The following is a 15,204-nucleotide window of genomic DNA, read 5'->3' on the forward strand; positions in this document are numbered from 1 at the left end:
ATTTTACACAGCTTTTTTCAGCAAATGTTGTTTATTAGCATAATAATTTGGCTCCATAGTATGTTGAAAAGTTAAAAATGTTTATTGTAGAGGTGCTTAGAAGAGTTCTGCACAAGTTTTCCATTAATTTGTACCAAGGGTTTACATTTTCTTTAGAGTAACATGGAGAGATGGCAACACAACACATTTAGGCATATACACCAGCAAAGAGAAGCAGAACCCTATGGTCCAGGGACAAGGTTATTATAACATTGCCATCTTTTCTGGAGAAAAATACCAGCCTATGTCTTTAAAGCCTGTAGCCTTTAAGGTGGTATTAAGGTGTTTTAAGGTGGTATATGTCTTATTTTCATTTGTTATAGGTTTATGTAAAAAAAATAACTAATTCCAACATCGCACAGACTGGAAATAGATAACTGTAAATAGATAAGTGTTCAGTTCTAACTTTTCCCTTGACATGCAGGGGGGCCAGGGCGCAATGATTAGATGTAAAAAAAGGTAATGGTATTGTTTTTTTTGCGTATGTCTCTAAATAGCTGTCAGGGTAAAGGCCTGACAGGTAGGGGCTGCTTTATTATACGGAGGAGTTCGTGCATGGAGCGCACCCTGAGGTTTGAGGCGCCCCTACACGAACTACACTTTATCACAGCATGAAATCACAACGCCCATTGGTCCGCTCCCGTAGGCGGAAGTTCCAGCAGTATCCCCGCCCACTGATACGGACCTGCGTTCCAAACAGAATCACTGCTTCTCATCGTCATATCCGGTCGAAGTGAGGTGTAACCATAGAAACGGGACGCTGCCATCTGCTACGCAGGTGAAGTATTGGAATGGGGGAAATATGGATGCATCTTGCTTCCAGGGCAAGTTTTAGGGTTGGGCCTGGAGTAACATAGTAACATAGTAACATAGTAAGTTGGGTTGAAAAAAGACATACGTCCATCAAGTTCAACCATAATGCCTATATATAACCTGCCTAACTACTAGTTGATCCAGAGGAAGGCAAAAAAACCCATCTGAAACCTCTCTAATTTGCCACAGAGGGGAAAAAATTCCTTCCTGACTCCAAGATGGCAATCGGACCAGTCCCTGGATCAACTAGTACTAAGAGCTATCTCCCATAACCCTGTATTCCCTCACTTGCTAAGAATCCATCCAGCCCCTTCTTAAAGCTATATAATGTATCAGCCAGCACGACTGATTCGGGGAGGGAATTCCACAACTCTCACTGTAAAAAATCCTTTCCGAATATTTAAATGGAACCTCCCTTCTTCTAAACGGAGTGGGTGCCCTCGTGTCCGTTGGAAGGACCTACTGGTAAATAAAACATTAGAAAGGTTATTATATGATCCCTATATAGTGTATTTCTCTAAATCCCTTAGAAATACAGAAGCCATTTGGGAGAAAATAGCACAAAGGACATATTTATGTTGTTTATTAAAAATATATATTAGCAGTCAGTGTATACAGCAGAGAGGAACAGCTTCCTACTGCCAATGGGTTTCTGGGAGTTGTAGGCGGACATGGGAAGGAGTTACTGAGCTTGACTGAGCTATATTATTATTTATTTGTTCTTTCAGCAAGTCTCTGGAGCTGCCCACGTCTCTGTGGCCCTTCATGATTCCTACTGGGGCCAAAAGTAGGGTTAGCAAAAGGCTGGGGATATGGTGAGAGCCCTCTATCATAGTAAAGAACACATGTCCATCCTAGAGGTCAGGTAGGGCAGCTCCCTTAACACTATGGTGCCCCACACAGGGTATTTTGGTTTCCAGCAGAATCAGTAGCGCTCAATGCATTTTTGGCCCATTACTGTTATTTAATGGAAATGCCAAGACTTGGAGTAGTAACGGGCAGCCTCTGTGGTGCCCTGTAACCCTTTCTTGGCACACTCCCGCAGAGCAGGATCACACCCTCTTTACCTCAGGCGCAGTTTCTGTGGCAATCAGGAAGGCAAGTCTCTTTGCTATGAAAGATACAGGGAACTGGGATTTACAGCTCAGTGTCTCCACCTAGTGGGCAGTGAGGAGCACACCTCGGGGGAATTACAGAAAGACCCCTTATCCATAAACCCCCGAACATTCTGGATAACAGGTCTCATACCTGTACAAATTTTAGATATTTTTTACAGTTCAAATCATGGTGTTTAACCTGTTATCTTTTGGCTGTTATTAAACTGCAGCTCTAAGGTATGATGCTGAGAATTGTAGTTCAGGTTGGACAGCCCTAATGTCTCAACACCTAGTGTCTCAACCCTTTCTCCTTGTAGATTGTAAGCTCTTTTGGGCAGAGCCCTCTTCACCTCTTGTATCAGTTATTGATTGCTTTATATGTTACTCTGTATGTCCAATGTATGAAACCCACTTATTGTACAGCGCTGCGGGATATGTTGGCGCTTTATAAATAAATGTTAATAATAATAATAATAATTGTATAAAAATATCTGAATATTGTTACACAATAGATAGATGCCTATATATAACTTAATTCTAATTGTGTGTGTATTGCAGGTTGAAAATAGAGAGGTGGGAGAAATGAGCGACTCGGAGAAAAGCTTTCCGGACAAGTACACTGCTGAACGGGAACGGGCTGCGAGAGTGATCCAGAGGGCATTCCGTCGGATTCTGGTTAGTGCCACCCACAGACACTGAAACCAAACATTGCACTGAATTGCCCTGAACACAGTCAGCCCTTCCACTGATTTCATGTTCCTCTGATTGCCCTTTCTGTAATTCAGTGTCATTAGCTACATACAAATATCTGGAACAGGGGTGGTATGTACAAAGGGTACCATGGTATTAGAGAGAGAGAGAGAGAGAGAGAGGGAGAAACAGGGTCCTGCACCACTCCACTCATACACCCTACAATTCTTATTATAGGTTCTGTCCAGTAACTTTAATTATAGGATAAAGCAAGGGCTTTCGCTGGCTGGACAACCACAGCTTTTCTCTTGAAATTGTGTTGCATAATGTCAGGCTTTACATACTGATGTTGCTGGATGGCACCATATTGTCTACATAGCATAAACCTATGTTCTTTACTATCCGCTGCTTTGTTGACCTCAGCATGAACTGGGCCAAATCGGGCTGATCCAATTGTTTGTCCTCTGGCCATTGATTAAAGGGGCCTATAGAGACAGGTTTTAACACTTTGTAGAACTAATTGGTGCTCAACTGCTCAAAGCAGCAGCTGTACTTTGTGTTTTTTTCTTGGGTGTTCTATTATAATGGCTTACTCAGGTTTACTGCCCATGTGTACCCTAGGAAACCTGCCAACTGTTAGAGGGTGTTGTATGGCATGTGGTTTCTCTGAATGGCATTAGGCCTATGTATGTCTGTAAGAGATGCATGTTCTGCTCTTATCTAGCACATTGTACTGGGGATGGAGGTAATGGGAGTTAACCAAAGGGAGACAGCAGATCAACTAAGACAAACTAGTAATATGTAACTACATTATTTGTTTTATTAGGACATACAAATCTTTCAGTTCTACAAAAATCTCCTCAGTTTCAAAGGCAAAGGTGATCCACGGCTCTTGCTGAAATGTGTAAACCCTTGTGAGGTGAGTTCTTTTTTATTCTGTACTGAAAATGCCCAGAAATATAGCATATTTGCCTTGGCAGTATCTGGAGCTAATGGGCATCTCTCCTACCTTTTACAATTTTCCTGGGTTTAAATACAGGTACCCCAACCTACCTGCCAGTAGCACTGCTACAGTACAAATGTAGGGTAGCACTAACAATTGCTTCCATTCTTTTCTCTTTATAGGCTGAGCTAATTGATGCTGCAGCAGGAGTCCATGCTCGCTTCAGATTAGGTGGGGTAAGTGAAATCACATATATCATCTGTTTCACAATATAAGCTACACTGTGCTTTACCTTTAAATGGGGCAGAGCAGCTGTAGAGGTGCACAGCCAGAGATGTTCTGCTTGCAGCACTGTGCCATCTATCCTACCAGGCTAAGCAGTTAGAGACACACAGCCACAGCTGCACTCTACTTGCTGATGGACTATAGGGGCACGCATATTTTCTGGGCCCCAAACATGAAGAAGACTTATTATATTATGTTAGCTATATAATATATATTAACAATGTCCACCCTAAAGGCATGTTCTTGAACTGCAACTCTTTGCATCCTAATGAAAGCCAAAGGCTTCTTTCTTCTTACATAACAGAAGGAATCTTTTCCAAATTCCTCAGCTTATTTAGGATAAATGTAACATTTCTGTTATGGAGAAACTTAAGAGATCAGAGCTTTAGCATTATGTATAAATAATTCCCTGACTCATTTCTATTCACAGACTCAGTTTCCGCCAAACATTTACTACAAGTTGTTTACTCACAGACCTATAGTGGACATGTGCGCCAATAGCCCGAAGGATTACACCCAGAATTGCCTGAAGCAGCTGTTGCCTAAACAGATGCACAATCGGGGGCTTGTGCCAAAGCAGGACCTCAGTGGCTGGTACGCACGCGTGGAGAACAACGGTTGGAGACTTCTCACGCCTAGGGTCAGTGAATGAGAACATAAATGCAATGTGCTCTCTAATAACCACAGCAGGCAGATTTAACACTTGAAAATTTGCATCACATAAAAATAACCTATACAGGAAGTAAATGAACAGTAGCTTGTTCTGTAATCGGTTATGTTGACTTTTCCTAATGTCAGTGCTTAAACACAAATGTACTGAAGCATTTTAGGATGGCGCCTGTGTGCAAAGCTTGCTCCAAGTGTAGTTATCAGTTAATATGTACATTATTGTGCCCACCATGGAACACTGACCACTACTCTAGGTTTGCTCCTCAGATATCTCACAGCCTAGATCTGGTAACCATAGCCGACAGCAGGAAGAGGATTCCGTTTCATCACTCCAAGCTACAGAGGAGGCAGGATGTGGAGAAAAGGCAGAAATATCGAAAAATTGAGTGGATGAAGAAGATGTAAGTATAATCAATCTGTCTACCATACAGGCATTTGTATAATCCCATGCCTATTAGAGAAGTACAGTGGGGGTAATTTATAAACACTGGGCAAATTTGCACCTGGGCAGTAACCCATGGCAGCCAATCAAAAGTCTGCTTTCAGTGTTATACCTGCAGCTGATTGCTGATTGGTTGCTATGGGTTACTGCCCAGGTGCACACTTCCTCAGTGTTTATAAATGAGCCCCATTGTCTCATTAATCAGCTGTAGTGTCTCAGCTTGAAATGGTTCCAAATACAATTCCTGCAAGGAGTTTGTTTGTTGTCCCTGTTCTTGGGTTTCTCCTTTGCATACTCTGGTTCCCTCCCACACTCCAAAACTTACAGGCATGTTAATTGGCTCCTGAGCATACTAGTTACCCATGGTATGTGTGAATGTGATAGGCAGGACCTTAGATTTTAAGATGCAGGAGTGGAAAACTAGTAAATAAGCACGGTTTAATACCTGGCACAGTGGATGCCCATTCTGTAAATGGTATTTGAGAGCAGCGCCACCTGCTGTACAGTGAGGGCTAAAGCTGGCCATTCACGGAGAGATGCACTCATTTGGCAATGGAATGTGGCCTAATTTGTACACAAACACATTGGGTCACATTGGGCTGATCCATTTATTTAGCCCTTGTGGGGGGGTCTATGAAGATCCATTAGGAGAGAACTGTATCAACATGCCCATGCTACCCCTGCCTGACTGGATTTTGAAGCCTAGTTCATTCTAACAATAAAAGATAAGAAATGAAATATGGATTCTTTATTATATTGATAATTAAATTAGAATATGTTAAATAACACAGCTGATGTTCCTGTTCGCTTAGGTATTATGAAGGCAGCCTGCATGCCGAGACCTCAGACCCAGAAATTGCTTTGTTGGTCCAACAGGCCACAGAAGGGGTGATCCAAACAGCAGAGGAGCACGGTGCAAATACCGTCATGGATTGGGAGGTGGATGAGCTGCTGAGTTGGACCAATGCACTCAGCTACGAAGAGTAAATATGCTTCTATGTGTCTAAATGGAATAGGCCTTCTCCCTGCCCAGCTAATGTGGCAATTCATTTTAACTGCTTGCAGCAGCAGCAGGGCATGCCAGCGTGCCAGAAGGGCTCAAATCATTTTAGTCGAGGGAGCCAGCATGATGGCAATAAAGAAAATATACAAACCATAAAAGCTTGTTAGCAGAGCAGAATTCCACAAGGACATCTGTGATTACATAGTGTGAGACACCGCCGGACTAAGTTATGACTCTCACAATAAATTCTTTTTATGGAAGGAACATCTGGGCTGGAGGAATCCGGCAGAATTATTGCTGAATTGGCTTTCCGCTCACTGGTCAGGCAACAAGTATATAATGAAATCACTATAGAAAGGCCAAGTTAGGTCAAGAACCCCAGGGAACCCGTATGCATGTTGACTCTAGCCCGGGGTACATCATCAGAACAGTGAGTTCTTTCCTGGCCCAAATAGACACATATCACTATTAGCTTAACAAAAAGTCTGGAACTTTCAGACCAATTCAGCCTATGTATTACAGGCTCATTTAGCCAGAGACATCTTTGTACTTTGTTACAGCAAGGAATCTCTCATATCTCAGTGCTCTTCAAACTCGGGACGCAATTTTTCTGACATATATGGTGGAGGGCCGGTAATGGAAGCGTGTGTTGTCCACGCCCAGTTTTTAAATCACAACCACTTAGCCCATGTTACCACACCCACCTTTAAGGCCAAACTGACTGCCCCACATTAAACGGCAAAGCAACTTCCAGCATCATATTGCACTGACTGCCCAACATTATATGGCACAGTTATATCCAGCATTACAGGCACTGACTCCCCAACATTAAATGGCACAGTTATATCCAGCATTACAGGCACTGACCCCCCCAACATTAAATGGCACAGTTATATCCAGCATTACAGGCACTGACCCCCCAACATTAAATGGCACAGTTATGTCCAGCATTACAGGCACTGACCCCCCAACATTAAATGGCACAGTTATGGCCAGCATTACAGGCACTGACTCCCCAACATTAAATGGCACAGTTATGTCCAGCATTACAGGCACTGACTCCACAACATTAAATGGCACAGTTATGGCCAGCATTACAGGCACTGACCCCCCAACATTAAATGGCACAGTTATGTCCAGCATTACAGGCACTGACCCCCCAACATTTAATTGCAAAGTAGCATCTAGCATTAAACCCTAGAGTAACCAGCATCAGTGACCTTCAAAATATATAATAGTGCAGGTACTCCCAGCATGTACCTGAACACCTTAAATTTGTTTTCCACAGGCATGCCGACCTCTTCAAGGGTAAGAACCCACTAAGTTAGTCGCCACAATAGATCTCTGCCATCACGGGCGAGTAACCAATAGTGCGAAGTTTCCTCCTGCTGGCAACTTCGCACGAGTTCGGAAAGGGCTTTCCCTCGGTGACTTTTATTGTTGCCGGTGGAAAGCCTTTTCAGAGTGGTTATTTGCACGCAATAGCAGAGATCTTTTGTGGGCGAGTAATTACCCTTAAAGTCTAATACCTTACTGTACTGCACTCCTCCATGCATCTGATAAAAATGTCTGTGTGCTCTCCTGTGTCTCCTTGCTCTACTGATTATGTCTGATGTCAGATGTAATTAATGGATCGCAATACGCAATACACAATACATCACAGGAGCAGATGCGAGGAGGAGTGCAATGGGAGGTTTTAGGACTTTTGAAGAGGTCAGCGTGCAACTTGTCCTTCTCTTCTGACTCTGTAGCTTTAAAATGGGGGTCACTGACCCCGGCAGCCAAAAACTATTTTTTTATACTTTTTTTTTATACTTTTTTATACTTTTTATTACTTATCTTTTGTTCAGCCCCTCTCTTATCATATTCCAGTTTCTTATTTAAACCACTGCCTGGTTGCTAGGATAATTTGATCCTAGCAACCAGATACCTGCTAAAATTCCAAACTGGAGAGCTAAAAAGCTAAATTGTTCAAAAAGCACAGAAAATAAAAAGACCAGTTGCAAATTGTCTCAGAATATCAAGCTCTACATCATACTAAAAGTTAACTTTACGGAGAACAAAGCACTCAGATGTTAAACCTCGCCATGTAAAGACCTGTGAGTTTATGTAGAAGTCAATGGGAGTTACCCTAGGCAAAATTCAAGCTATTTTTACAATTTTTGATTTTTTTTTGCCATCTTCTTCTCTTTCCAGCTTCCATATGGGGGTCACTAACCCCTGACAGCCAAAAACTATGTTCTGAGAGCCTACAAATGTATTAATATTGTTACTTTTTATTCCTTATCTTACTATTCAGATCCTCTCCTATTCATATTCCATAGTCTTTCATTGTCTGGTTGCTAAGGTAAGCAAGGCCATAGCAACCACAACTACTTACTGTACTGTTCAACCATGACTTAATGAACTTTACCAGTGTGATTAGCACTAATAAGTCTTACTGTGTGTTGCTCAGGTACATAAGCACTTGGAAAGAAATTGGAACCAGTAAATCATCCTGCGCATTTAAAGGTAAGCGAGTATTGTATGGCTGTGTATTAAGTTGGGTCGTCAGTAAATACTGTACAGCCTGCCCCATTCAGCTGCTGGAACAGAATCCATCACATGAGCCAACATGATAGGAAATACTTTCCCTTATCCAATCCTGCAGCTCCCCCTGGGGAATCATTTCTGCTGTATCTGGGCTAATGTGTGTACAATGCTGAGTATTCTGCTACACTGCCCCAGCCTGCCGTACAGCACTTCCCTGCAACGTATTAGATTCCTACCCAGAAATCCATTTACTTGCCCTCTCTGGGGAACACACCAATTTTTATTCTATTAAAACGACTCTTATCTTTTTCGTTCTTCATTTCTCTGTGCCGAGTGTGGCCGGGACACAGCCAGCTCTTGTTGCTTGGTAACTTATTTCCTATTACTCCTCAGCGCTCACTTTCATCTTCCTACACTCACTGCACATATTAGATTTACTTCCAAACAGTTTGTGATTAATGTCGTTTCTGTGGCTCTTCTTGTCAGTTCCTTACTCGCTCTGCAGTTGTTCATTGCTTTGAGCTGTGATTTAATTCATGTACCCAGAGTTCTGAATCCGTGCATTGTGCCTTCTGGCCTCTCCCAGCAAGTTCATGTTCAGCCACAATAGTGAGCGGTTCAAACACTGTTTGATTAATTGTTTCATGGTGGGATTCAGTGTAACTTGTATAATTTGTTTCATTGCACACTAAAGTAGATGGACAGCCTGTTGTTGAAAGCCGGGTCTTGATAAGGATCTTCAATTGGCCTCTCTTAAGACCCAGGTCTCCACCCTCTCTGTGCTGAGGCCAGATTGCTCAGGATCTTCCCCAATGCATCAACCAACCCCAGGCCGGGACCTGAATTTGCCTTGTTCCTGCTGAAGGTGGTTTATGCTTTCCTTTTAAACTATTACATTGTTATGCCTTCCTTTTGTTCTCACCCTAAGAATCCTAAGGAGGTAGCCCTTTATTCCCTTCATGTGGTCCTGGCATTGAAATTTTATGTTCATAGGGTGGCAACTTTTAGGAGATCCGATGCCCTTCTTGGTTGGCTTCAAAGACAACCCTTGCCAAGTGGATCAGGGGAACATCAGGTTGCTGTCAAACCTTTTCCCCTCAGACTCTTGGCTCATTCAACCAGATCCTTGGCCGCTTAATTGGAAAACAAAGAACCTTGTGCTTCTGTGGAGCAGATTTACAGAGCAGCCACCTGGTCCTGTATCTATAACTTTACATGATTTTAGCAAATGCACGTGTCCCCCCATGGCGGAAGCTACTTCTGGTAGGAAGGTTCTGCAGGCCGCAGTGCAGGCTTAGGCGTGATTTTTCTTAGGACTGATCTTGGATGTCCTTTTAGTGCCTTTTCTCTCTTCATTGAAAGGGGGACACATGAACTGAAGGCTTAACACTACCATCTGGTTGGAAGGGACATTCAAAGTACAAGGTCTTGACAACCCTCCCAGGGGGCGCTGCCCTTCCGTATTGATCCTTCCAGCCTCTTATGGTGAAGACTTCTTGGTGCATTTTTCTGTGTTGCAGCAGCTTTCCTTTGGATCCTTTCTGGTGGCCTTCTGTTCTGTGTTTATAATTCTGCCTGAATTGTTTTGTACGTTCTGGGTAGTGACAGCCCCTGCAGGGGGTGTAGCCTGTTAGGAGAGGAGGCCAGCCCCCTGGCAAGTCCCCCCCTCTGTTTTTTTAACGTAGTTTGAATAAAAAACATTTGGCCAATGTCTACAAACCGTTCCTACTGCCCTACAGTTCCCAGCACGTGCCAGCCACACTCCTATAAAAGCTTGAATATTACAAATCTTTCATTATACTTAAAGTCTGTTGTAACCTCTTCTCTTTTAGGAACCACATTTATTCAGTCTCCGTATGATCATTACGAATTCTCACAAATAAGCAGCCAGACTTCCCCCGACCTCAGCGTGACTGAAGAACATTAAAGTGAGCACTTGTTACATTGTGTGTGTGTGTGTATATATACACACACAAACACAGGTATAGGATCTATTTTCTGAAAACCCCATTTTCCAGAAAGTTCCGAATTACAGGAAGGTCATTTCCCATAGACTTTTAAAAACTATTACCTTTTTCTCTGTGGTAATAAAACAGTACTTTGTATTTGATCCCAACTAAGATATAATTAATCCTTATTGGGGGCAGAACAGTCCTATTGGGTTTATTTAATGGTTAAATGATTCCCTTTTCTCTGTAATAATAAAACAGTACCTGTACTTGATCCCAACTAAGATATAATTACCCCTTATTGGGGGCAGAACAGCCCTATTGGGTTTATTTAATGGTTAAATGATTCCCTTTTCTCTGTAATAATAAAACAGTACCTGTACTTGATCCCAACTAAGATATAATTACCCCTTATTGGGGGCAGAACAGCCCTATTGGGTTTATTTAATGGTTAAATGATTCCCTTCTCAGTAATAATAAAACAGTACCTGTACTTGATCCCAACTAAGATATAATTACCCCTTATTGGGGCAGAACAGTCCTATTGGGTTTATTTAATGGTTAAATGATTCCCTTTTCTCTGTAATAATAAAACAGTACCTGTACTTGATCCCAACTAAGATATAATTACCCCTTATTGGGGGGAGAACAGCCCTATTGGATTTAATTAATGTTGAAATGTTTTTTTAGTAGAATGGTATGGAGATCAAAATGATTGAAAACCAGGGGTCCAAAGCATTCTGGATAGCAGGTCTTGTGCCTGTATATATAAAATCAGTGCTTCAAAGAAGTGAAAACACAGAGTTCTCTGTGTACAGATATGTATATGAAATAAATCACATCCGCTCAGTGACAGCTGTTTCACACATCAAAGGAAAAGTCAATGTTTCTGTAACTGATATTTGTGGAGCTGCTATCATCAACAAGTACCGCTATTCCTTGTTCACCAATTGATTTATTCATTTACCGGGAGGTTAAACATGCCACAGTGGCAAATATGGTCATTTCGGGCCCTATACCAATTACTTACTTATAAATGGGGCCAGGACATATTTTTCCCCAGACACCTGAAACAGGGCCTGTCCCCAGGAGCAGACAATAATGACAATTTGATAAGAACACTGCAGCTTTAATAACAGATGTGCTTCCAACTATTAGAACTGTAAAGGTCCCCACACATGGGCCAATTCTAGCTGCCGATACCAGCCCCTTAGACCGATTCAGCAGCTTATCGGCCCGTGTATGGGCACTACCAATGGGCCTGCCCAACCGATATCTGGCCTGAAATTGGGCAGATATCGATCGGGCAGGTTAAAAAAATGTAGTCAGATTGGGGACCGCATCGGCACATTGATGCAGTCCCCAAACCGACTTTTCCTATACCCGTCGTAATAATTTGATCGTTTGGCCCCAGGGCCAGATTGAATTAGCCTGGATTCTCCTGATATCGCCCACCTGTAGGTGGGGGATATCAGGAGAAGATCCGCTCACTTGGCAACATCGCCAATCTGAAGGTGTATGGGGACCCTAAATGCCATGCCTACAGTGCGGATGACAGCTGCAATTCCATATAAACCTATAAGGCACATAATAAGAAGAATTTCTAAAGACACAAAAACAACCAGAATGGCTGACTGTTGGGTCCCCGCACACTGGATTCTCTTTCAAACTAAAAGAATCAAGTGGCATCAAGCACATAATACGTTGGCCTTTCATCCAATTAACTCCTGCAGAGAAGGCGTTGTACACCCCCATACCTAGTGAGCCCTATCTTTGGGCAGTCAGCTCTATGGCAGATTTATTTATGGAGTGTGGGAACTCTGAATGCAATGCAGGATGAAAGGCCTTAGTGTGGGCACAGTGTGATAGTGTGAGAGAAAGAATCCAGCATACAAATAAATACAAGAGATGATTTATTATATTTTTTGGTTTTATTAATAACAAAATATACAGTCCATCATTTTTCTTAAGAAATTAATCAATCACTCCCCACTGAAGTGAACATAGAACAATTGATGAAATAGCTACTGCAGCCAAAACTACAATGTTCAGGCCACAACTGCAATTTAATCTTAGATAACTAAAATACATTTGTGCCACACTATGCTACACTAAAGTGCTTTATACATATATTCGGGACTGCATGGCCTCCTTCCAGATACCTGATATACACCGCGGTGCTACTGAGAGCTGGAGGAGCCACTCACAGACCATCTGATCAGTTAATAATAACCATTGCAGCACTAGCCTATTAAAGACCTTGTGGAACCAATTCACCTTGAAACGAGAGGGCTGATTTACTAAGACAGGGGCTAAATTGCAGCAATGCAGATACCCACGGCAACCAATCAGAGGACAAAGGGCAATGGCTGAATTGTTTGGGAATTGTGGTTCAGCAGCAGTTGTTGATCACTTATCTGGGCCCTCTATTAGAGGGGTCTGATTGGGTCCTGGAGGCTCCACTAGTTTCACAAGTCAGAACCAGCAGTACAGATAATAGCAAGGGGACAGATGGATACTACTTTTGATAGCCATTGCATTTTAAAGCAGTCACTGCAATGTGCTGCAGTTGTATTAAACAAATATCCTCCACTCCCTCACCTACACCCAAGCCTTCCAGCCAGGGAACAGCCTACTGAGATTCTTTGGGTCCATTGCCTGCTGGATGAGATGATTGACTTGTCCCCCTACACTCAGAACCATCCCCTCTTCCACTCCTTTCAGCTTTTCCTGAAGGCGCAGGAGAACACGCTCTGCCACTTTATTGACGCTCTGGCTGTCACTGTTGAAGAAAACAAATTGGCCGATTTACATGTTGGTCATAGGATGTCAAAAAATACCTGTGTTGTGTGGTTGTGTTACAGTAGAACAACCCCAATAAACAAAAGACTAAACTAACAGCTTCTTTACCATGAATTTCTGTTGCATTCTGGGTCATCACCACCAAGGGTGGCATTGAAATCCACTTCATCCTGTTGCAGGTACAGAGCTTTAAGGGGATTCATTGTCCAATCAAAGAGCGGGTCATAGAGTAAAACCTGCAAGAAAGAAATATCACTCAGAACTGTAGCAGAACCAAGGCAATGGCCCTAAAAGCACTCCTGGGAAATGTATAAAAAAAGTGCTCCAATTCAGTGCTCCCAGTGTTCAGAGCCACCACTCAGTGACAACCTTTAATTGCTGTGAGAAAGGTTAATGCTCAAGGGCAACAAACCTCAACAATGGTCAGAAGAGCTTCTTGGTTGTTCCTCATGACTTCCATGGTCTTCTCACAGCACCTGAGGAAGTGGAGGCACATCAGTCACGAGACACATGCACCCTATGCACTAGGACCATTATGACACCATAACTAAATGATAGCAACATGCAATTTATGGCCCAAAGTATAGGGACACTGGTCGGTCCTGCACTTCATCTCAAAACCAATTGTATCAATATAACGTTTTTTCTCTTTTTTTCAGCTAAAATAGCCTTTACCCTCTACTCTTCTGGACAAGATTTCCTCTAGATGCTGGAACACTGTTGATGTGTTTGCTTCCATCCATATGCAAGAGGTTGGGCACTGATGTTGAGCAATCAGGCTTGGCTGCCATTGGAATTATAATTAATGCCACAGGGGTTCATTTGGGTTGAGGTCAGAACTCTGCGCAGGCCAGTCAAGTTACATAGTTAAGTTGGGTTGAAAAAAGACCAGAGTCCATCAAGTTCAAGCCTTCCAAGTAAATCCAGCACCCACAAACCCATACTGACCTATCTATCCACTCACATACAGACCCACACTGACCTATCTATCCACTCACATACAGACCCACACTGACCTATCTATACACTCACATACAGACCCACACTGACCCATCTATCCACTCACATACAGACCCACACTGACCTATCTATCCACTCACATACAGACCCATACTGACCTATCTATCCACTCACATACAGACCCATACTGACCTATCTATCCACTCACATACAGACCCACACTGACCTATCTATCCACTCACATACAGACCCACACTGACCTATCTATCCACTCACATACAGACCCATACTGACCTATCTATCCACTCACATACAGACCCATACTGACCTATCTATCCACTCACATACAGACCCACACTGACCTATCTATCCACTCACATACAGACCCATACTGACCTATCTATCCACTCACATACAGACCCATACTGACCTATCTATGCACTCACATACAGACCCACACTGACCTATCTATCCACTCACATACAGACCCACACTGACCTATCTATCTACTCACATACAGACCCACACTGACCTATTTATACACTCACATACAGACCCATACTGACCTATCTATCCACTCACATACAGACCCATACTGACCTATCTATCCACTCACATACAGACCCATACTGACCTATCTATCCACTCACATACAGACCCACACTGACCTATCTATACACTCACATACAGACCCATACTGACCTATCTATCCACTCACATACAGACCCATACTGACCTATCTATCCACTCACATACAGACCCACACTGACCTATCTATCTACTCACATACAGACTCATACTGACCTATCTATCCACTCACATACAGACCCATACTGACCTATCTATCCACTCACATACAGACCCACACTGATCTATCTATCCACTCACATACAGACCCACACTGACCTATCTATACACTCACATACAGACCCATACTGACCTATCTATCCACTCACATACAGACCCATACTGACCTATCT

General features: G+C 42.7%; 2 protein-coding genes across 4 annotated transcripts in view; one reads left to right on the forward strand and one right to left on the reverse strand.

The window, feature by feature from the left end:
- The first annotated feature begins 742 nt into the window (after positions 1-742).
- On the forward strand, positions 743-14,185 carry c11orf65 (chromosome 11 open reading frame 65). Of its 3 annotated transcripts, none has more exons than XM_002934929.5 (10): positions 743-817; positions 2,508-2,624; positions 3,466-3,558; positions 3,765-3,818; positions 4,298-4,507; positions 4,804-4,937; positions 5,791-5,961; positions 8,437-8,492; positions 10,346-10,441; positions 13,924-14,185. In XM_002934929.5, exons 2-9 carry the CDS (start codon positions 2,532-2,534, stop codon positions 10,438-10,440), a joined length of 906 nt encoding a protein of 301 aa, XP_002934975.1. In that variant the 5' UTR covers positions 743-817; positions 2,508-2,531; the 3' UTR covers position 10,441; positions 13,924-14,185. The 3 variants fall into 3 exon arrangements, with proteins under 3 accessions (XP_002934975.1, XP_031753173.1, XP_031753172.1); XM_031897313.1 differs by lacking the exon at positions 13,924-14,185 and adding an exon at positions 11,153-11,335; XM_031897312.1 differs by lacking the exon at positions 13,924-14,185 and having other exon boundaries at positions 10,346-10,460.
- Positions 12,359-15,204, reverse strand: part of atm (ATM serine/threonine kinase) — a 61,556-nt gene continuing 58,710 nt past the window's right edge. The window contains exons 61-63 of the mRNA XM_002934928.5: positions 13,677-13,740; positions 13,373-13,500; positions 12,359-13,244 (exon numbers count right to left, since the gene is read on the reverse strand). Coding sequence (XP_002934974.3) covers positions 13,064-13,244; positions 13,373-13,500; positions 13,677-13,740 — 373 coding nt within the window. The 3' untranslated portion in view covers positions 12,359-13,063. The remainder of the gene's footprint in view (positions 13,245-13,372; positions 13,501-13,676; positions 13,741-15,204) is intronic.

Source organism: Xenopus tropicalis, chromosome 2 (genome assembly GCF_000004195.4).
Source record: "Xenopus tropicalis strain Nigerian chromosome 2, UCB_Xtro_10.0, whole genome shotgun sequence".
Classification (NCBI taxonomy): domain Eukaryota; kingdom Metazoa; phylum Chordata; class Amphibia; order Anura; family Pipidae; genus Xenopus; species Xenopus tropicalis.